At 43.4% G+C, this 22179-nt stretch overlaps 1 protein-coding gene across 1 annotated transcript in view; it reads left to right on the top strand.

Annotated features, from left to right (window-relative positions):
* Positions 1-22179, top strand: part of Niban1 (niban apoptosis regulator 1) — a 153122-nt gene that overhangs the window by 91580 nt on the left and 39363 nt on the right. The window contains exon 6 of the mRNA XM_038349202.1: positions 21790-21905. Within this exon, the coding sequence (XP_038205130.1) occupies positions 21790-21905 (116 nt within the window). The remainder of the gene's footprint in view (positions 1-21789; positions 21906-22179) is intronic.

Raw genomic sequence — 22179 nt, 5'->3', positions numbered from 1 at the left:
TATAAAACGCTGACCAAAAGCAGCTCCGGGAGGAAAGGGCTTACTTGGCTTGTATTTTCAGGTCACACACAGCCCATCGTTGAGGGAAGTCAGGGCAGGAACTTGAAGCAGAGACCCTGAGGAACACTGCTTGCGGGCTCTCTCGTAGTCTCCTGCTTAGATAGCTTTCTTATACAGCCCAGGACCAGGTGCCTAGGAATGGCACCACCCACGGTCCTGCAGTGACTGATAAATCATAGCAATCCTTTACACACATGCCCATAGGCTGATCCCATCTAGACAGTTTCTGAAGTGAAGAATTCTTCTCAGGTGATGCCCTGCTATGACAAGTTGATAATTAAAGCTAATTAGCCTATAAATTGTGATTCCTCAGCCTTTTGAAGATGATTTCATAATATTTTGAAATTTTTAGTATGTTGGCAAAGCTATATTTTCTCCGTAAGTTTGAGGTATTTCTCTCTGTGTCCCCCACTCCTGTTCATCGGTGCTATCTGCAGGGAAGTACACACGCCACTGAAATCTTACTCTTGTCTCCATCTTCCTACAGCCTTGACTTTCTTGGATGACCGCCACTACACGTCTTTTTCCTTGTCACCGTCTCAGGCTGCAGTCCTGAATTAACCGCACAGTTTAAGCCTGACTACACCTTGCTCAGGTCCTCTCCAGCTGGCTCAGAGGACTTTGCTCTTCAGGTCTTCTTCTATTTTCTGTTTCCCGAAGTCCTTACCTTTATCTGAGCACCCTGCCACCCTCTTCCTTCAGTTCACTCTTTCCTAAAGTTCCGGCTTTGATTTCGGGCTTGTAGAAGCATGTGACTGCTGATTGATCACGGTTCTCAAGGCCGTGGGCTGTCTGAGGGTATGGGGTGGCCAGCGGGGGAGACTGACTGCTTTGCACCTCATCACTAACTGTCTCCTTTCCTTACCCAGATCTCAGTTTCCATAGCAAAGGCGTTCCCATGATTCTGTCCATGGAACTGGCACCTAGGCCTTCCCGTTGCATGGTGGGCTATGCTAGCTGTGCCCAGCACATGGCTCGTGCACTGTGACAGCATTACATCATCATGGAAATGAGCATGGCCAGGCTAAGAGAACAAATGTCAGAGTGGGTGGAACAGAAAACAGGTAGTGGAATGTGCTCAGTTTCTGTTTTGGATCCCGTTGCCTGGTTTCCACAAGCTACAGAGTTGTTAGGGAAACAGAAATCCAACCCTAGTTCTCTCAGCCTAGTGACTGTGGAAGAGGAGGCATCGAACAAGGACACCAGAGCTGGAAATCACCTTACACATGGTGTGCTTCATGCCCATCATCTGATAGGTGGGCACGGGGAGGCTGAGTGGTTTACTCAGGGTCGTTGATAACAGCAGTAGGCTGGGGTGTATGTGTAAGACGTACAAAGCCAAGTGATTGCTTTTGAGTCAAGTGTTTCTCCCTCTTTGTTTTGTTTTAGTCTCATATAGTATACACACACCCACACAGTTTATAGAAGCACATAACTCCGATCATATCATAACAGGTAGGCTATTTTTCCTCATTGTCTCCTTCCGTCCCTTCACCAGCAACGTTAAAGTCTGTTTCTTCCTCATGTTTTCCCGTGTGCATACACACATGATAGGGTTTATTTGGTTGCTGCTTTAAAAAGAAGAGCATCTGATCCTTACTCTTCTGCCTTGGTTTTTCGTACCCAGTGCAGCCTGGTGGAAACCTCTTCTGATTAACGGGCACAGTTCTAACCCATTGCTCAACAGATTATAATATTCCATGGCTTGTAGTCTACACTGGTCAACCATGCTCCACACAGGTCAGCCATGCTCCACACTAGTCAGCCATGCTCCACACTGGTCAGCTATGCTCCACACTGGTCAGCTATGCTCCACACTGGTCAACCATGCTCCACACTGGTCAGCCGTTCTCCACACTGGTCAACCATGCTCCACACTGGTCAGCTATGGTCCACACAGGTCAGCCATGCTCCACACTGGTCAGCTATGCTCCACACAGGTCAGCTATGCTCCACACAGGTCAGCTATGCTCCACACTGGTCAGCCATGCTCCACACAGGTCAGCTATGCTCCACACTGGTCAGCTATGCTCCACACTGGTCAGCCATGCTCCACACAGGTCAGCTATGCTCCACACTGGTCAGCCATGCTCCACACAGGTCAGCCGTGCTCCACACTGGTCAGCTATGCTCCACACTGGTCAGCCGTGCTCCACACAGGTCAGCTATGCTCCACACAGGTCAGCCATGCTCCACACTGGTCAGCCATGCTCCACAGAGGTCAGCCATGCTCCACACAGGTCAGCCATGCTCCACACTGGTCAGCCATGCTCCACAGAGGTCAGCCATGCTCCACACTGGTCAGCCATGCTCCACACTGGTCAGCTATGCTCCACACTGGTCAGCTATGCTCCACACTGGTCAACCGTTCTCCACACTGGTCAACCATGCTCCACACAGGTCAGCCATGCTCCACACAGGTCAGCCATGCTCCACACAGGTCAGCCGTGCTCCACACTAGTCAGCCGTGCTCCTCACTGGTCAGCTATGCTCCACACTGGTCAGCTATGCTCCACACTGGTCAGCTATGCTCCACACTGGTCAGCTATGCTCCACACTGGTCAGCTATGCTCCACACTGGTCAGCCATGCTCCACACTGGTCAGCCATGCTCCACACTGGTCAGCCATGCTCCACACTGGTCAGCTATGCTCCACACTGGTCAGCTATGCTCCACACTGGTCAGCCATGCTCCACACTGGTCAGCTATGCTCCACACTGGTCAGCCGTGCTCCTCACAGGTCAGCCATGCTCCTCACTGGTCAGCCATGCTCCGCTCAGGTTAGCCAAGCTCTTAACAATAGCCTTTCCCTTTTTTCTCACAACTACTAATTCCGTGATTATATTAACATTTTTGTACATGTGTCCTCAAGTTCTTATTTCTATAAAGCTATGCCCAGGAAGTATGGTTGGTGAGTAAATGAGTTTTTAACTTACCTGATCGACTAGGTTACTTTTCAGCTGTACTCTAGAGTTTCACGTTTCTATAGCACACGAGTGCACTCTTCAGCAGCAGCAGCATTGTGGTAGGACTTTCTGTTCCTTGTGAGCACCGGCAGGCTGCCAGGTCAGAAGGGTTCTCTTCTTTATTCTGGTGGGCCTTCCCTGACTGCCGTGGGATCTGAGCATCCCACCTAGTAGCTGTCAGCATTTAGATTTCCTTTCTGTGTGAATTTTCCATTTTCATTTATACTCATTCATTCTCCTTTTGTTTTTATTATTGTTTTACAAGAGTTCTATGAAAATTTCCATATTTACCCATTTGTATATCTCCACTAATGACATCTTTTCAAATTCATTATTTATTTGTTAGCATTGACTCATTTTACTGCTATTAGCTTTTAATTACAATGTATTTTGCCATGCAAAGATTCCTAATTTTTATATAGTCAGATATGTCTGTCTGTTTTTTTTCTTTTGTATTGTTTTGGATTTCCTGCCTTTGTTGAGATTTTCCCTAACCTTAGATTATATAGGTAGTTTTCTAATTTATTTTTAGATTTTTATATTGATAAATATAATTATTTTACTTTATGTGTATGAGTGCTTTGCCTACATGTATGTGTATACGCCCACATGCGCACCTGGTGCCTGTAGAGAGCAGAAGCAGGCATCAGGTCCCCGGAACTGATGTTACAGGTGATCGTAAGTTATATGTGGGTGCTGGGAATGGAACTTGGGTCCTTTGGAAGAGCAGCTGGTGCTCTTTATCACCAAGTCATCTCTCCACTAGATTTTGCCTTGAAGTCCCTCATCTGTGCAGAAATCCTTTTCGTATGTGAAATATTTTTGTGGTCTACTGTTTTCCCCTAAGTGGATAGACAGTTGTATCAGCACCATTCATGAAATAACATAACTTTCCCACTGATAGTAAAATGACATGCATATATCTTGAGGTTATCTGGGTATTCTTCTCTACCATGTGGTTGTAATTTTGATTTATCATAGATTATAGGTTTTTGTTGTACACTATTATATCTGATATGAAAATTTCCCCTTACTATTCTTTCTTGACTATTTTAAGCATATATTCTTATTTGTTAACTTGTGTTCATTGGAGCTAATTATCTCCTAATGCCTGCTCATTCTAATTGCAAGCTCATTAAGCTACAAATTATTTTTGAAAAACAATTCAAATGATCGCACAAATTAGTCTATGGGTGATGTTAGAAGTTCAAGTAAAAGCCAGGCTTACTCTCTGGGGCTTAGACCGAGTGTCATAATGGGTGTCTTCCCTGCCCTGGTAGAGCCTGAGCCCGCAGTTTGAGTAAAACAGAGGAAGTGTTAGTGGCTGTGGAGAGCCTCTTACATGCCAGGCTGTCTTTGGTCCTTTACTCCTGGCGTCTCAATTTAAACCTTCCCTGCCCCCACTGCGATCACAGGTAGTTTCTGAGCTCGAGAACCCACCCAGTGGAACTCTGCTGGAGGTCTCTGCATCTGAACCTGACATAAATTAAATCTCTGTTCCACCCCCTGGGGTTGAAAGCTTCCTAGCTTGAGTGTTTCAAGTTGGAAATACTGACTGGTGAGAGTGGGGCTGTGCCTCTGTGTGCTGGGGCAGACCCCTCCCTTTGCCTGAGATGCCTCCACCTGCCACAGTTCAGCCTATGCTTGGGTAACTTACCTCGCGGCTCCACAGCTGCGTGCACAGAGAGTAGGTCACTGTGCATGCCTTTACCAAACACGTACTAAGCAGCTGCTCTGTGTTTGCTCAGGGTGCTGGGGATCCAGTGGTGAACATCTGTGGACTGATTTCCCTTACTCTCACTGCTATTCCTGGTTGGCTTCTTGACTGTAGTAATGTTTGGTTTTAATTCAGAATTAAATGTTGCCTTGCCTAAATACACTTACTGGTCAACTAGAAATATGGGCTTAGATAAAAAGTTTCATATTAATTTTATCTTAATTAGAAATTCAGAAGTCTGTACTGATCTGAGCAGCATTCATTTAACAGATAAATTATTGAGAGTATAATATATGTCGAGCATAGTTAGGGGCCAACAGTAGAAATAGAAAATAAATCGTAAATATAAATTCAAGTGATTAACTTAGATACATGCAATAAATACTGTGAACAATAACAGATTAGGGAGTCCAGGCACGCTGGGGGTGGAGGAGTGACCTGGGCTGAACTGCATAACAAACTGCAGTAAACACACAAACTTAAGTAGAGGACACTGTGCCCCGCCTGAAACTTGAAAGAAACGTGGAGATGTAGAGATGCTGTGTTACTAATTAGATTTTTATCTTACTTTATGTGTTTGGGTTTTGCCTGCATGCATGTCAGTGCATCGTTTGCATGCCTGGTGCTCAAAATGGCCAGATCCCCTGAACCTGGAGTTACAGGTGATTGCGAGCCCCCATGTAGGTGCTGGGAATGGACCTTGGTCCTCTGGAAGAGGAGCCAGTCCTCTTAATCAGTTCCTGTCTAATCCTAATTGTCTCCAAACCCTCCAGTTCAACGCTGTAGTCAGACTGAGTTCCACCTCTCAGTCCTTATAGTGGAGCTTAAACTCCACCATGGAGCCTCAGGGGACCTGGTCGAGGAGCATCCAACCATAGCCTTAAGGGAACAGTTCTGGGAAGATATGATGATTTCCCAATGACACATCCTTCTGCCTTCGAGACTACTCAGAAATGTCCTCCCGTGGAGCCTAAGCAGTACCTGGTGTGGTCAGGCTAGCTGCTTGAGAACAAGAGTGCCAATGCTCTAGCCTGGGAAATGGGGAAAAATTAAAGCAACATCTTCCAAACAACTTCCATCTGATTAGTTTTGATCTGTAAACACACACTATTTAATACACAGTAGTCTTTACCATTATCAGTAATGATAATAGGCCTAGAATAATTCATATGCTCTCATAGTTATTCAATAAATAAACACTGCTGTGCTGTAGGGTAATTGAAGAGACATTAAGTGCCCATTCGAGTTCTGTAATTCCACTGTGTCTTCCTTAATCACAAAAATGCCGTCAGGAACTGTGAATACACAAGAAGCATTTTGCTGGCTTACAAAAACACACTCATGTAGGAAGCAAATTACATGTGTTCATGTATTCAAACCTCTGACCCATCCAGCAGGGATGGAGATTTTTTTCTTTTAATTTCCTCTTTCTCTGTTTTATCATCAGGGAATCTGATCACTGAATGTATTCTTTACATAGTTCCAAGGGATGTAACTACATTATGCAACTCAAAGTTTCAGTCACTACTGATAATAGGTACCAGAGGCACCTAAATTTATCAAACCCTTTGGCTGTTTTTCTATTTGGTAGAGAGTAGGAGTTGGGTGAGCCAGCTGTTTCTATAAATAAAGCAGGTTGTTGTGAGGCTGTGTCCTGTTTGGAAGTGATCTCATCTACTATGTCCGTTGGTAGTTAGCAATTCTCTACCACACCAAGCAGTCCTGCTGTGGATGCGGCATTTGGGGGAAGCCCTCAAAGTTAAGCTGCACCAACTCCCCACTGGCCATCCAGAGGTCTATAAGAGACACTGCCAAGGTCTTACACTTGAGTCAAACTTAATTTATACAGGGATTTGTTACAAGTCATTTTATTTCCTCTTTAATCCACTAGGTAAGCTGTGTACTGATGGATCAGAGCTTCCTTTATTGATATAGAACAGGTCCTTTTAAAATGATGTTTGAACTTTACCGGGTATACAGTGGTTATGTGTTCTTCCTGCCTCTGTCCCTACGGGGATAAGCAACTACCCCTTAAACCCCGAGTTTCCCTGATCCATAAGGTAGACACTCGCTAGTCACCCATGGCCACTGAGCCCTTGAAGCGTCCAGACTGAGATAGTCTGTACATGTGAAAGCTACATCAGATCCCAGAGGCTTGGTACTAAACGGGAATGTGAGGGGACAACTACCTGATAACTCTGTACTGTTAACCAGGCGTTTGTCTCTGTCACAAAAGAGCGAATGGAGCAACTGGGGAAGGGTTTATTTTGTTCATTGATTTTAGTCCATCATGGCTAGGAGGCTAGGAGGAAGGAAAGCTCACATTATGACATCCAGGAAGCCTGGAGAGTGCATGCCAGTGTGTGCCATCTCTGTGTGTGTGTGCGCCTTTCCTTTATTCCTGTGGGACCCTGGTCTATGGGATTAATGCTGCACATATTTAGGGTGGGTCATCCCCCTTAGTTAACCATGTCCAGAAGTGACCTCATAGATGCACGAAGAGGTGTCGTTTGTGAGCTTCCCAAGCATGTTCAAATCAACCAAGGTTACAGTCAAGATTAAACACAGTGGGGCTGGAGAGATGAGATGGCTGTGGTCGAGAGCACCTGTTGTTCTTATTGACGACCCATCGCATGTTGTCTCAGTTACCCTAACTCCAACTGCAGGGCATCTGATGCCCTTTCCTGACCTCAAGAGGTACCAGATACACACAGTGCACACACAGACATGCTGGTAAAACATCCACACACATAAAGTTAAATAAATCCAAATTAATTCATTAGCTAATTAATTTTATTAAACAGTATTTACTGGCCTAGATATTTGTGTGTTAGTTCAATGTGTTGTTAAAGTTAACTTTTACCTGTTTTATTTTGGATGTGGCTACTAATAAATTTAAAATGGAGTACGTAGTTTCCATTACCTGTCTATTGAATGACAGTAAACTAGAATCTCTTTGCTTTTCCATTTTCCCTGTTAGTTCTGTTGAGTCCCACACGGGCCTCAACAAGTTCCTACAGGAAGTTTTTAAATTTTATTGATTTTTATTGAGCTCTACAATTTTTTCTGCTTCTCTCCCTGCCTCTCCCCTCCCCTTCAACCCTCTTCCATGGTCCCCATGCTCCCAATTCACTCAGGAGATCTTGTCTTTTTCTACCTCATTAGATAGATTAGATCTATGTATGTCTCTCTTAGGGTCCTCCTTGTTGTCTAGGTTCTCTGGGATTGTGATTTGTAGGCTTGTTTTCTTTGCTTTATGTTTAAAAACCACTTATGAGTGAGTACACATGATAATTGTCCTTCTGGCTCTAGTATCTCACTCAATACTAGATCCATCCATTTGCCTGCAAATTTCAAGATGTCGTTATTTCTTTTCTGCTGTAAGTACTGGAGCAGCAAGCAGAGAGTTCATATTTTTTTTTTTCAAGACAGGGTTTCTCCGTAGCTTTGGGAGCTGCTCTGGAACTAGCTCTTGTAGACCAGGCTGACCTTGAACTCACCGAGATGTGCCTGCCTCTGCCTCCTGAATGCTGGGATTAAAGGTGTGCGCCGCCACTGCCTGGCTTCCTACAGGAAGTCTTTAGACCAAGTATTCATTATTGTCTGCAGTCTGGAAAAGTGTGTGTGTGTGTGTGTGTGTGTGTGTGAGAGAGAAAGAGAGAGAGAGAGAGAGAGAGAGAGAGAGAGAGACAGCATGTGAACATGGAAGGTGAGCAAAAGCAGCATGGGGAGTGAAAGGACAAATTAGGGAAAAAGAAACAAGTTGTATGGGCATGATTGGTCTAAGATGCCACCTAACTGTCAGTTTAAGCAAAGAATGAAGAAGAATCGCTAAACACATATTGGCTTCCCATAGGGCAGATTTGCTCTTTGTTTTAAAGTAAATAGGGTCCCTGGAACACAGAGTCAGCAGCATTCAAATGTAAACACACCACACCACACACACACACACACACACACGCACACACAGCTCCAGCATAGACCCAAGCAGGAAGTTTTAAGAATTCGGCATCTCTATCCTAAGTTAACATGGATGATCAAAGACTGACCTATATTCTAGTTGATAGTCTTGATTTGGACAAAGTGCATTTGGTTCTATAGCATTTTATTAATGAGAAAATTCTGGTGAGGTAGGCTGTCTTAATAGCCTTACAGTTATATGTAACTATATATGACAGTTTTTGTGAAGCACCGTATAATTTTATAAAATTCAGTGTTATGGGTGGGTGTTAAATGATTTCTATCAGGCAGTCTATTTTTGTAAAGGAAACAGAAAAAGGGGCATTTAAGCACCAAGCCCGTGTGACTAAGTCAATGATTTAATGCCGTGTGTGTCAGTTTGCTCTGACCTCAGCATGGAGCAGAAAGTAGCAAACCCAAACATTTTCACTGTTCTATGGGTTCAGTTAATTAGACTGCCATTTGATGAGCTCAGAGAGGGAAATAACATGAGTGGAGAGGACACAAACTGTCCAACGGAAGCATTGCAAGGGCATACCAGCCATTGAACACATCCTTATAGCTATCCTGGTGACTTCCAACAGCTCATAGACAGATGAGTTTGGGGGGGGGGGTGGGCAAGAGGGTGAGGAAAGAAAGGGGGCATGTGGCCTTGAGTCTAGACCTTTCTGTCCCCAATAAGAGTATAGTCATGGAAATCACTGTATATTTGATAACAAACTAATTGGCCTTTTAGAGGCTTAGCCAGCCTCTCATTTGTGGGTCAAATTAGACCCACAGAAGCAAAGCAACTTGTCTCGAGCCCCAGGGTAGAAGCGGCAGTCACTACTGCACTAAAAAATCAGGGTACCATATAAGTAGGACAGACCCTAGAATGTGCTCATGGGCATGCTTTTAGAATCTAAGGGACAAAGTGCCGTGGGACTGCGTTGACACTGGAGATATAAAGACAGCTCATGGTCATGCAGATAAGTAAATGTGTGTCTGTACGTATGTATGTACGTATGTATAATCACCACGACCATCGTCATCGAGGTTTTCCGAGACAGGTCCCAGGCTAGCCCAGACTGGCTTAGAGTCACTGCATAGCCCACCCTGGCCTCTCGTTCTCAGCAGCCTTCTGCCCTCAGCCTCCTGAGAGTGCCTAGCATATTTTAAATGTTTTTTAAAATCAACATGTATCTTCGAAAAGGATGGTTAATACAGTTTATAAATGTTAAGTCCAGAATAAAACTCCTCATAACCCTTTTTGTTTCTTGCTTTTCTCCTTCCAGCCACTGTATGTACATTTTACATCGCTAAATCAGGATGGGTCTATAACTTTATAACTTTTGCAGTTCAGACAATCCTAGACTCCTTTTCCATGGCCTTCCTAGCTGAACTCTCCCTTTAGCTGTTCCATTGCAGCCAGGAATTTTATCTTGTAAACTTGCTGTCCGCTAGCTATTTAACAAGAAAGACAACTTTGCCCTTTCCTGAAAATAACTGTTATTGCCTCAAGTTTTTACAAATCATACAACTGAGCCCAAGTGTAAAGTCATATTAAGTGGCTGCTTTGCAAGACAGCACATACAGATACAGAGTCCCAGGCCCTCAACAACCCCAATAGCAAAATGCATGCCAAGTGTCTTTTGGCTTAAAGCAGTTATGAAAATTGGTATGCTGTGTGGGATCAACTAACCCAGAAATTAAACATGAACTGCTCTTCGTCATGGGTCAGGAATGCAGACTCTATTTTTATTGGTTCATGATTGCTGGGGTTCCCGTTATTTTAAATGTCCTGGTCCCTAAGAACTTAAGCCTTATGGAGTTTACTGCCCCTCAAAACCTAAGGAGGGCACCGTGAAATTAACCCACATTCTTAGGTTCCTAGGCAGGGCAGGTGATAGGTTTCCAGGCGCTAGGGGCTATCACTCATTTGTTTTTCTTAGGAGGAAAGGAGAGTATGGGTCCACCGAATTTTTCAGGTCTTTAAGAGAAAGTTATAAATAATGAAAATGAGATATATTACCCTAGATAAGGCAGGCCATAGTTACACGTTTTCAGTAAGGTTAGGTCCATTTTGAAATTGAGTCTATATCAGTCTAGAAATTCCTTGTCTGCCTGTTATTTTGATTCTCACTTGATGGCCTGATAGAATGAGTTATTTATTGCTATGACCCTGGGCAGTGATATAAATTTCTTTGCTTCTTGGATTTTCCCATTTTTTACCTAGAATGATTACATCTGGCTTGCCTGCCTCATGAGGCTGCTATGGGAATCAAATGAGATGTTATAGACTGTAAAATTTGGTAAGTTCAAGGTAGACGCAGCTATTCATCATTGGTAATGACGATGCTTGGAATACCGCCAGACAGCACCACAAGACTGTGCTGGATCCTGTCGCGCGCGTGTCAGGCTAGGGTTTGATGAAGTGATGCCGATTCAGGCCAACGATTTGTTCTTTGGAGTCAACCTGGTTCAGTCACTATACTGCCTGCTTCTCCTTGTGAAAAGTGTGCTCCCACAGGTGTGGCTAAGACTTCGGTGTTCTTGGTTCACAGAGGAAGGCTGCCCATAGCATCATCAGTCGGGAAGACTCCCTCTGACATCCCCTGTGCTATAGTAATATGTTAAGCTAGTTCGTAAGTATTCATTTCCAGGAACCAGATAAAGTTCTAATAAGAATAAAGATCAGACTGTGGCTGGGAGAGTATCTTCCCTGTTTATTTAAAAACACAAGCATGCATGACATTTCGTCCAGGTTGTGTGGTAAAGGTTTGCCTGCACGGAGTTAGACATATCACTTTTCCACAATGTCACAGAGAAGCAAGTGACCCGGTTTCTGTGGTTGGGGCACACCAGGAAAGGCAACCTGGGTGTGTCCATCAACCGCACTTACCTGAAAAACATTTGCTGGTAAACACTTTCAAAGTCACCTTTTTGAAAGGGAATGAGATCGCTGTCATTTGGTTTGCTGAGGTTTGGGGCCATCCTTCTCCTGAGGTCATTTCAGCAGTCTCTCCGCGAGTGGTTTTCAGAGCCTCGAGTGCCAGTTTTGAACTTGGTGCCTCAGGACACAAACTTACTCATACGGCCATCTTTTGTTTGTCCAGAGAACGTCATTGATTCCGTCATTATCCTCTTGGCTTCGTGCCATCCAGGTAGCCAGGTCACATAGTGTGATAAATAAACTCATGGACATGGAAACCATTCCAATGCATCTCACCTTCAGACTTTGTGGAATTCAGAAAGAGGAAACCAATGACAGCACCCTTATTGTTGGATGAGGCTGGACATGGGTCATTTTTATTTTCTAAGGCTTTGAAAAAAAAGTAAAAACAAAGAGCATTGAGATCATTTATCCTAGAGAAGAGAAGTGTGTCACATACGGGATAGTGGCCACATAGCTACTGCACTCACAAAAAGAGAAAATGAAATTAACCAGGATTATATCCGAGGATTTATGTCCAGTCAGTGGCTGCATCTGAAAAGAGGGGGAGAGATGTTCACAGGTTTCAAACAGTATCTTTTGACCCTTCCCAAGTGGTTACTGTTTTCCTGTATATTCTCAGATAAATCTTCTTCCTTGTATCATTTTTAAATATTATTTTGGTAACTATATGTTTTCATTTGTATTAAGTGGATGAACATCTAACAAAAAGGACATTTCTTAATCTGCTGATTGATGTGGGATTTCCCCTCTGTATGCTGTAAATATGTTTCATTGCCATTGGTTAATAAAGAAGCTACTTTCAGCCAATGGCCTAACAGAATATAGCCAGGCTGGAAAAGATCTATAGAGAGAGCAGGCAAAGTCAGAGAGATACCATAGAGCCTTCCCCTGGAGGAGAAAAACACCTGCATGCTGGTACCGATAAACCACGAGCCTCATGGTAAAATATAAAATAACAGAAATGGGTTAATTTAAGATACAAGAGCTAGCTAGCAATACACTTAAGTGATTGGCCAAGCAGTGTTTCAACTAATATAGTTTCTGTGTGCTTATTTCGGGTCTGTGTGGCTGGGAAATGAATGAGCAGCCTTCACCAACATGCTGATGATAAGGGAACAAGGTAATCAAGACCCTAAATATTCAAGCATCAGAATTTTCTATACCTATGTCTTCTCTGTATTCCTGTCCCCCATATGTGTCTGTAAACGACCAAGGCAACAGAATCACCCTGGCTTCAATTCTAGACCTGCTGGACCACAACTGGGAATTATTATCCATAGGTCCTTCTGATGTGTGTAAACATATTTACACACACACTGTGATGCTGCAGCAGGAAGATTCTCTAAGAATGTCGCTGAGCTGCTGCATGAGTGAGCTTCACCTAGATGCATATTCAGTGTGCAAACTCTTGGCCCCACCCCAGGTCCACCAAGTCAGAACCTGTGGGAGTAGGGCATTCAGCAATCTATTGAACAAGTCATCTTGGACACATTGATGCTTACTGACATCCGGGAGGCGCTGGGGTGGAGCTCTATCCCTTTTGTGGCTCTTTAAAGCATTAAGCCCAGGTGGGGGGCTCGTTAAGACAGTCTTGTTATTGACATCTCTAGGGTTTTGTCTGTAACCACGAAATCTCAGATGAGAAGGAAACTTGCAGGAGATTTAATCTAATACTCCCTCAACCGTCTTAATCCCTCTGTTCTCTCCTTCCTCTTTCTTTGATCATTTGATTAATCCTGTGAACTGGGGATTGAGGAAGCTGAGATTAATACAAACAGCAGCCCTTATCTTCCCAGAGCTTACTGGATAACAGAGACATATCCGACATGATCATACTAGCTATAAAATGATAATTGCTATGATAGGGAGATGTCAGAGGATTTACTAAAGGGATCCAAGCGAGTCTTCTACGAAGTAACTCAGCCATGACAGAGCATTTCCCCATTCGAGAACTTTTGACATCCTACTGGAACCTGGTTCACTTAAGATCAGTTTAGATGTTAGAAAGTCATTCCTTAGTTGGATTAGAGTCAGCCACTCTCTATGTACTCTTGCCGTCCTGACTCGAGGATCTGAATCTACATGGATCAAGGCCAGAGTTCTTATTTTTTAATAATTTCTCTTTATTTTATGTGCATTGGTGTTTTGCCTGCATGTATGTTTATGTGAGGATGCCAGATACCCTGGATATGTAGGTACAGTTGTGAGCTGCCATGTGGCCTCTGGGAATTGAACTCAAAATCTGGGTCCTCCGGAAGAGCAGCCAGTGCTCTTAACCACTGAGCCATCTCTCCAACACAAAGTCCTTACAGCAAATCTTAACGGTCGCCAGGATTACTTCCTTCTGTATTTCTCTCTCCAAGGCTGTGTGAGATTCTGCATTCTTTTTCAAATTCAGTCAAATTCAGAAATACTCTGCCTTTTTTCCTTCATTTAAAAACATTTGTAACCTATTTTTGGGTGCTCTCTCAAGAAAGATAGTCTAGAATGATAAGCTTGGAAGAGCAAATCTCAGAATCTACCAATGACTTTGCTGTAACCCCCAGGGCTGGAGCGCAGCCTCCCTTGCTTTGTGGATGACTGGTTAGATCTCACACTCAGCTCACACTGACTCACCCTTCAAGTTTTGTGTTTTACAAATGACTTAAGTGGCAGAATAGTGTGCACCTGAGGATAAGATTTCATCTGCTTGTGGGATGTTCAAATGCACATTATATGTTATTTATATACAACTAGTCATATACGTAACACCTATAAAAGAAATTAAAGATTAGAATTTCACAGAAAGAATCTACTTACCAGTCTTTTGTTGTGAACCTGCAATGTGTGGGGCACATGCCATATAATTTTATGGTCGTGTTTTTGGAGCAAGTTCTAAATTCATTTGTCCATATTCTATTTGATTTTAGATTCAGATTCTGTAACTAGCAAACTTTGGAGATCTTGGAGTCAAAAACTTTCTCCATTTTGTCTTTGTATCCTCAGGGCCTACCCCAGTTTGCAGTGTGTCAGTAGGTAAATAAGATCATAGATGTATACATTTCTGAGGAAGTGACCATGCATTAAGGTACTCTACAGATTCCCCTCTGTGACGTTAGTAACCTCAGCTCTTTAGCAAGCACCCATCATTTATTTTAACTGGTTTGGCTGGGTCCATTTGCATTATTAGCCAACCTGAACTTCCTTGGTGCACCAATCAAAATCACGGAAGCCGTTGCTAAGTGCCTTGCTAAGATCTAGACATAGGATGTCTTCAACGGTCTTCTATTCAGTCAATCTGATAAGTTTATCTGAAGGAAATGAGGCCAGGCTGCCTTCATTTATTTTAAAGGCCACCATTTCCTTTTCTCTGGTGATAGTCTTTTAGGTTTTATTGACAAGTTAAGAATTCATGAGATGACTGGTCATGGCTCATCTATGTGGTTTTCTTCTGTGTGGTAAAAAGTTTTCTCAAAACAGTTGTTCTTCACTAGACTTTTTTTTTTTTTTTTTTTTTTTTTTTTTTTTTTTTTTTTGCATTTGTTGAGAAGGGCTCCATCTCCTCTGAGGGAGTTTTTAGGCTTTTGTATTCTTACCCAGGGCTGCTGACACTGGACTTCTGAAGTGTATACATATATTCCTGGCATGTTCATCTTCTATGCCTAATGGGTCCATGCCCACTGACTAGTACATACTTGATGTGAGTAATAGACTTATATTTTAGTCTAATAGTCTTCTAAGGTGTATTGCAGGGATGCCTGGTAATTTAGCAGTTTTCTTCTCAGTACCTGGGGTTAACCCCTGTAATGCAATAATGGGTGGTTTTTTTTTAATTAGGCTAGTCATATATAAATAGTTTCCGTTAGAGTGGACTCCAGCCATTATTAATTCTAGTGAGGAAATTTGTATTTATTTTGCTTTAATTTTAGTAATATAAGTTCATGATCTATTTAGACCTTGATTAGATCAGTTGTAAAGTGACGAGTTTAGGGTAGATACCCCTGCCATATAATCAAAGCCCTGAATTCTATGATTCTAAACTTTGCAATGAAATGCTCCTTGAAAATAATTTCAAACATTAAACTATCTTGCGTGCACATGCACACACACACACACACACACACACACACACACACAGAGGGGGGTTGAAATACATGTAACATTAGTAAAATCTGAATGAGAAATTCGAGTTGCATCCACATCAATTTCACGTTATGATAATCAAAAATGTTTCTTGGGGGATGGAAGCTGGGTAAGGAATATTCAAGGGTCTTTATTCATTTATGAATAAACATAATATCTATTATATAGAATGTATGTTGCATAATAGTATGAGAATCCAGAATTATCTCAAAGTGGTTTTGAGGCATTAAATCATGAAGTGTTGGTAAAGGATCTTGAGGTGAGTGACTTATCCATGCTCTAACCCTGAAACTCAGCTCCTACTATTTCATAATGTGGAGATTTTTATTAAATGGTTTCTAATCCACCGCAGTGACTCAATAGAACTTGGTCATCTCCGCTATATTCCCTGTTCTAGAGAAAACACCAGGACAAACATCCTCCCTGGAGCTGGCCGAGGAGGGCACTATGAGTTGGCCCTGAGGACAGTTTAGAAGTGTCTGTGGTAGGCAGAACCGCAGCAGCCCCGGGGAGTAATGCTGTTACATAACTTGCCCAAATCGCTAGGCAGATCAGTTAACAGGGCTTGGTGTGGGTTATCCTTCAGATAGAAGAACTGGGCAACTTCCAAGCCCAGCTCTGGCCCAGCAGCCAGAGTTACAGTATACAGCCACTCCAGGCCTGGGAGCTTTGTGCTTTCGGTTCACTCAGGCATGTTATAAATCTGTACAAGTGGAAAAAACCAAAAATGATGTCTCTCTGGCTGGCCCCCTGAATAACTGTCCCCAGGAGGCCTAGGAAAGCACAGTTTCCCTTGCAAAATTCTTAATCATCTCTCTCAAATATGAGTTTTCCATGCAGCTGCATGGATGAGGGCCTCTGCAGAGACCAAGGAGAGCTGGACTTCCTAGACACTTCCTGGCCCTGGGGGATACTGAGTGTTGAATGAATGGCTACAATGTGTCTCCCACATGTCTCCGAAAATGCTTACAGTTTCCCAGGGTTTGTCTGTGCCCCTGACTTTAGGAACCTTTTTTTTTCCTCCAGTGAATTGGGTAGAAACAAAGAGGGCAACTCTAGCAAATTTTCTGGTTCTTGGATGAAAGGGGGTATGTGATTTTTAAATGGTTTGCCAAGTGGGGCCGATCACAGCAAGTTGTCGCTTAACATGGCTAAGCTTTAAAGGCTGTCCCAAAGTCAAAAAGCAGAAGTGCAGATTAGGAGACGCTTAGGCTGACAAGCATTTCATATGAAAAACATTTATGGATTTTATTGGATTTCAAAAAAAGGCATGAGTCACCCGGACACTGTAGCTGCATTAAAGAAGAAGCCAGAAAGGGCGCGGGAGACTGTCCCATGTATCGGGTGAGTTCTAGAGCCAAGAGGAATTAAGAATGGATAACCGAGGAGAAAAAAAAAGGTTAAATTAAAGAGATCCAAAGGGTAAATTCTTTAAAGAGCAGCTGAAGGAAAATCAGCCCCCTCAGTGGATGCCTGGAATTTAACCCCACCGTATGGAAAAGGAGAAATGACAATTAATTTACTCTGTAAGAGGGAAATTGGGTTGTGTGTGTGGTGTGGCGGAGGGGCTGCATGGAAACGTAATGGCTCCAAAGAAGGAGAAAATTTAAATTTTAGAATAATTAGAGCAGTTCAGAAGCAGAAAGAATCATTTCGTTAAACTGTGAGCTTTCTGTCACTAGAGCTGTTTGAGCCAAGACCAAGAGAACACTGTTCCGACATTCTGAAGATTCTCGGCACTGAGCTAAAGCTTCCCGTCGGTGACAAGTAAGATCACTCCTGACTCGCAAAGTCTGTGATTCTAGTGTGAATGCCAAGCATGCAGGATATTTCGGCTCTTGACTAAAACTCTGACCAGCTGTGTGACCTTCAGCTAGGGAAGTACCGCCCCGTCAATTTCTTCATCCGGCTTTAAGAAATGCCTAAATTGCTCTCCCTGGTACATGTGGCCCCCTGTATAGTCTTACAGCACGTGGGAAAAGGGAATTCTGGCCTACTTGCTTTCCTACAGAGGGAAAGCTTCACGGAAGAGCCCAAACCACCGATGCTGGAGGCCACGGTGCTAAACTCCCTGCCCCCTCATTGGCTTGAGGGAGGGCAGCTGCGCAGCTGCAGTGTGTTCCCTTAAGAACAGGGCGCTGATCGAGTAACTTGGGAATCTGCTTTCTCTCAAACACCTGTACTGACTTCAGCTCTGCCTCTTGAAACAACCCGAGAGAGACAAAGGTCATTTTACAACTGCACTGCACAGCTGTCTTTCTCTGTTTGCTTAGTGAACATGTGATTGCCTTCTTAGTTTTGATTTTTGACCAGAATAGACACTCACAGAGAAACTTACTCTGTGGCAGATTTCCCCTCTAAGTTCTTTATAAGTTAATTTGTTTAATTTGCTTATAAGTTGAAAATCTAATGACAAATGACAACATAGATCTTTTCCTGACTACAGAAATAGGAAAGTTAAAATTTCATTTGTCCTAATGATGACAGCTCTCTATTTCCTGGATTCCACTGTTGACCAACTGTGGCTTCTTTTGTAACCATTTTGTCCCTTATTCCTTTCTCCTCTAAGGATAAGGTGTGCCATTCCCACACCATTGCATGCTCGCTTTCTGACATTCCTTCTTTGGTTCTTTTTCTAAAGCTAATATCATTGCCTCCAAATCCTATTTTCTTCCATTTCCCCCCCAAAAAACTTTTAGCAGTATTCTCATCAGAATAGATGTCAGTTTGTTTTGGTGTAGACACAGAAGGCCATGGACAGGTTATAAAGTATCTCCTGCAGTTACCGAGGTCAGCCGGAGAAGTAAGAGAAGTCAGATTGCTTGTCACTGAGGGATCCAAACCTCCGTTCCTTGGCCATTCTCCCTCCCCCCCCCCATCCAAATACAGAGTCACTTTTTCTCCCCATTTCTTTGTTTCCTTAGGTTGAAAATGAAAACAGCTGTTAAAAATAAGAGCCCATGAGTCATCTTGAGTCTCCACATGATAATTACAGTTTCCATCTCGCTCCACCCAGTCCTTCCCAGTGTGCTGAGCCCTGTGTCACATCCCACTGTGGGGAGAGCACCGCCGCTGGCATTGGCAATTGTATTGGACGACTTTAGTGTTCATTTTCTAATCCTCTGAGGTTAAACACTGAATGAGTTGCCAAGCCAAGAAAAATAACAAGAAAGAAGATACTTAAATTTGAAAACCTGATTTGTGGGGCAGGCCACTCTTTCAGTTTTCCCCTTTGAGCAAAACTCTGTGTTGATGTTAAGAGATGTTGGTTCCTTGTCTGCATTTTGAAGGTGTCCCTCCTAGGCTTCGTGGTACCCTGACTATGAAGACTCTTTAACTCTTGTAGATACTGTGTCCTGAGCTGTGTTTCTTCTTTTAAGTGCCTAGTGCTTTGTAGTCTGGCAAACCAATCTCAAAGGAAGGTAATCCACACTGTCAGTTGGTTGCTACCTGCCAGGGCAGACTGATTATCTTAAGTTATGCCCAGTCCCTGTAACAACCATTTATGACTGAGTGATTCTGCTAATCTAGAACTCCGATGCCACCCCTGTCTGCAGTGAGCCAGCTGCCTTCATTCTAATAGCACCAATACTTGACGATGATCTATATATAGACTGTGGTTTCTAGCAAGAGAGCTGTGTGCCATTTTGGTAGTGGAAGCTTGCCCTTTAACCTCCCTCCACTTCCCCATTCTAGGTGGATTTCTTTATGATTTGATTAGAGGTGTGTGTGTGTGTGTGTGTGTGTGTGTGTGTGTGTGTGTTGGGCATAAAGCTTATCAGATTTAGAACCAATACCTGTGCCAGGTGGTAGTGGCGCATGCCTTTAATCCCAGCACTCGGGAGGCAGAGGCAGACGGATCTCTGTGAGTTCAAGACCAGCCCGGTCTACAGAGCTAGTTCCAGGACAGGCCCCAAACCCACAGAGAAACCCTGTCTCGAAAAACCAAAAAAAAAAAAAAAAAGAACCAATGCCTGCTAAGTGAACGCTACCATTGAGTTGCGCCCCCAAAAGTGCCTGTTTAGACTATTTTTAATTTTAATTACATTTATTGATGGATGATTGATTGTGTGTATGTATGTGTGCCATGACAGGGGTCAGAGGCTAACTTGTAGGAGTTGGTTCTTTCCTTCTACCCTGTACGTCTCAGGGATTGAACTCAGGCCATCAAGCTCGGTGGCTGTCTTAATTAGGCTTTCCATTGCCGTGAAGAGACACCATGACCACGGCAACTCTTAGAAAGGAAAAACATTAAATTGTGGTGGCTCACTTACAATTCAGAGGTTTAGTCCATTATCATCATGGAGGGACATGGCAGCTGGGAGTGTGGCAGCTCACAGGCACACATGGTGCTGGGGAGGGAGCTGAGAGTTCTTACATCTTGACTCACAGACAAGAGGAAGTGGTCCTGAGACCCTGGACGTGGTTTGGGTATATTTAAGACCTCAAAGCCTGCCTTCACAGTGACACACTTCCTCTAGCAAAGCCATATCTGCTCCAACAAGGCCACACCTCCCAATAGGGCCAGTCCTTTTGGGGGCCGTTTTCTTTCAAACTACCACAGTGGCAAACACCTTTGTCCTCTGAGCCGTCTTGCTGGTTCATGATTGTTTTTAAAGCTCATTTCCCACACCGAAATCTCTACAATTCTGCTACCATTTCCTCCTCCAAGATCTGGTTTTCGCTGGTGTGGTGACACATGCCTGTAATTCTAGCACCCAGGAGGCTGGGACAGGATTGTGAGTTCCAAGTGTGCCTGGGCTATAGAGTGAGTACCTCAGCAAATCCTAAGAAAAACAACACAAACAAACAAAAAGCAAAAATATCAAAACCAAACCAAACCACAAACCACAAGCTAGTTTTAGGTGCTGGGAAGGAGGACACATAGCGTGACTTAAGGAATTCCCAGAAGGCTATTCTGTCCCAGCTCCCAGGTCCATACTTTCAATCCCACCACTGGTCAATCATTCCTTTCTGATGAGATATTATTTCTCAGACATAACAGCATTAAAATGTAGTATTTGCTGGGCGGTGGTGGTGCACGCCTTTAGTCCCAGCACTCAGGAGGCAGAAGCAGGTGGATCTTTGTGAGTTCTAGGCCAGCCTGGTCTACAGAGCAAGTTCCAGGACAGCCAGGGCTACACAGAGAAACCCTGTCAAAGAAATAAAGAAAGAAAGAAAGAAAGAAAGAAAGAAAGAAAGAAAGAAAGAAAGAAAGTCCGTATCTTTTGAGGGACAAGCTCATCAAGTTAGGACATATAATGTGATGATTAGAAGCAGGCTAAAAGTCAGGTACCCTCCCCAGCTCTACCTGGATCCTCCACTTGCTGCCTGTATGACCTCCAGCAGTTAATTCAGCCTTTTGTGCCTTGTCAGCCTCCTCCGTCAAAGGAGGCGATAACAATGCTCTCCTCTGGGATTTCTGTCAGTTCTCAATGAAATAGGTGATGTGCTTTAATAAATAGTACTGTGCTATGTGTCATCAATTATCATTTTAATTTGCATAAATTAGCATCCTATATAGACATGCTTTTGACAGAAAGGGCTGATGTCAGCTCATAGAGAAATTGGACTTTAGCTTGGGTTTAGATGTACCACTAATGGATTGTTCGTGTGATAGGCTTGTTTAATGGTGGCATGCACTCACTTGGTGCCTGGGAAAGCATTTGAGGTGAGGGAGGGGGAGAGAGAGAGAGGTAAGGGGAAGGTGATGGTGGTTCTGAGCACTTCGCTCAGTAAGTGATGGAATTATTGGCGTGGATGGCGAGTAAGCAGTGATACATATATACATATGTGTATACATGTACATATATACATATGTGTATACATGTACATATATATTATATATATGTACATATATACACAAATAGACTCCTAATGAACTACTTGCTTAGTTTTTTGTGTTCTCACAGTTTTGTGACTTATAATAGAAATGTTATATAAAAAAGTTACTTCCTTTTACTTGAAGAACCACAGAAAAATGCAAAGCCTCCTTTCTCTTTATTAAATGCCCCCTTTCTTCCTTTTAGATTATATGAAGCAGACGACATTTGAAGCCCAAGCCTTTTTAGAAGCTGTGCAGTTCTTCCGGCAGGAGAAGGGTCACTATGGCTCGTGGGAGATGATCACTGGGGATGAAGTCCAGGTAATGTGGGCCTTAGATCCTCTCTCTACGTTGGAGGAGGTCAGGGCCATTTAACACATGATCCGCAGAAAGCTGCACGGATAGAAGTTGTGGTTCCCAAAACACTTCCCTCAGTTATCTGAAAGCATCTAGTCACTAAGCCATCGGGTACCTGATATGAAGGCCAGCAGACCTGGCATTCAGCCCACAACACTCTGCTGGGTCAGCAAATGTGCAAAGTGACGTTTGTGCACAGTGATGGACATGCTCCTGGTTGTTTGAAGTATGAGTTGAA

The sequence above is a fragment of the Arvicola amphibius genome, chromosome 12 (assembly GCF_903992535.2).
Source record: "Arvicola amphibius chromosome 12, mArvAmp1.2, whole genome shotgun sequence".
In the NCBI taxonomy this organism is placed as follows: domain Eukaryota; kingdom Metazoa; phylum Chordata; class Mammalia; order Rodentia; family Cricetidae; genus Arvicola; species Arvicola amphibius.
Note: the sequence above shows the minus strand (reverse complement) of the source record. Positions and strands in the feature narration are given on the sequence as shown.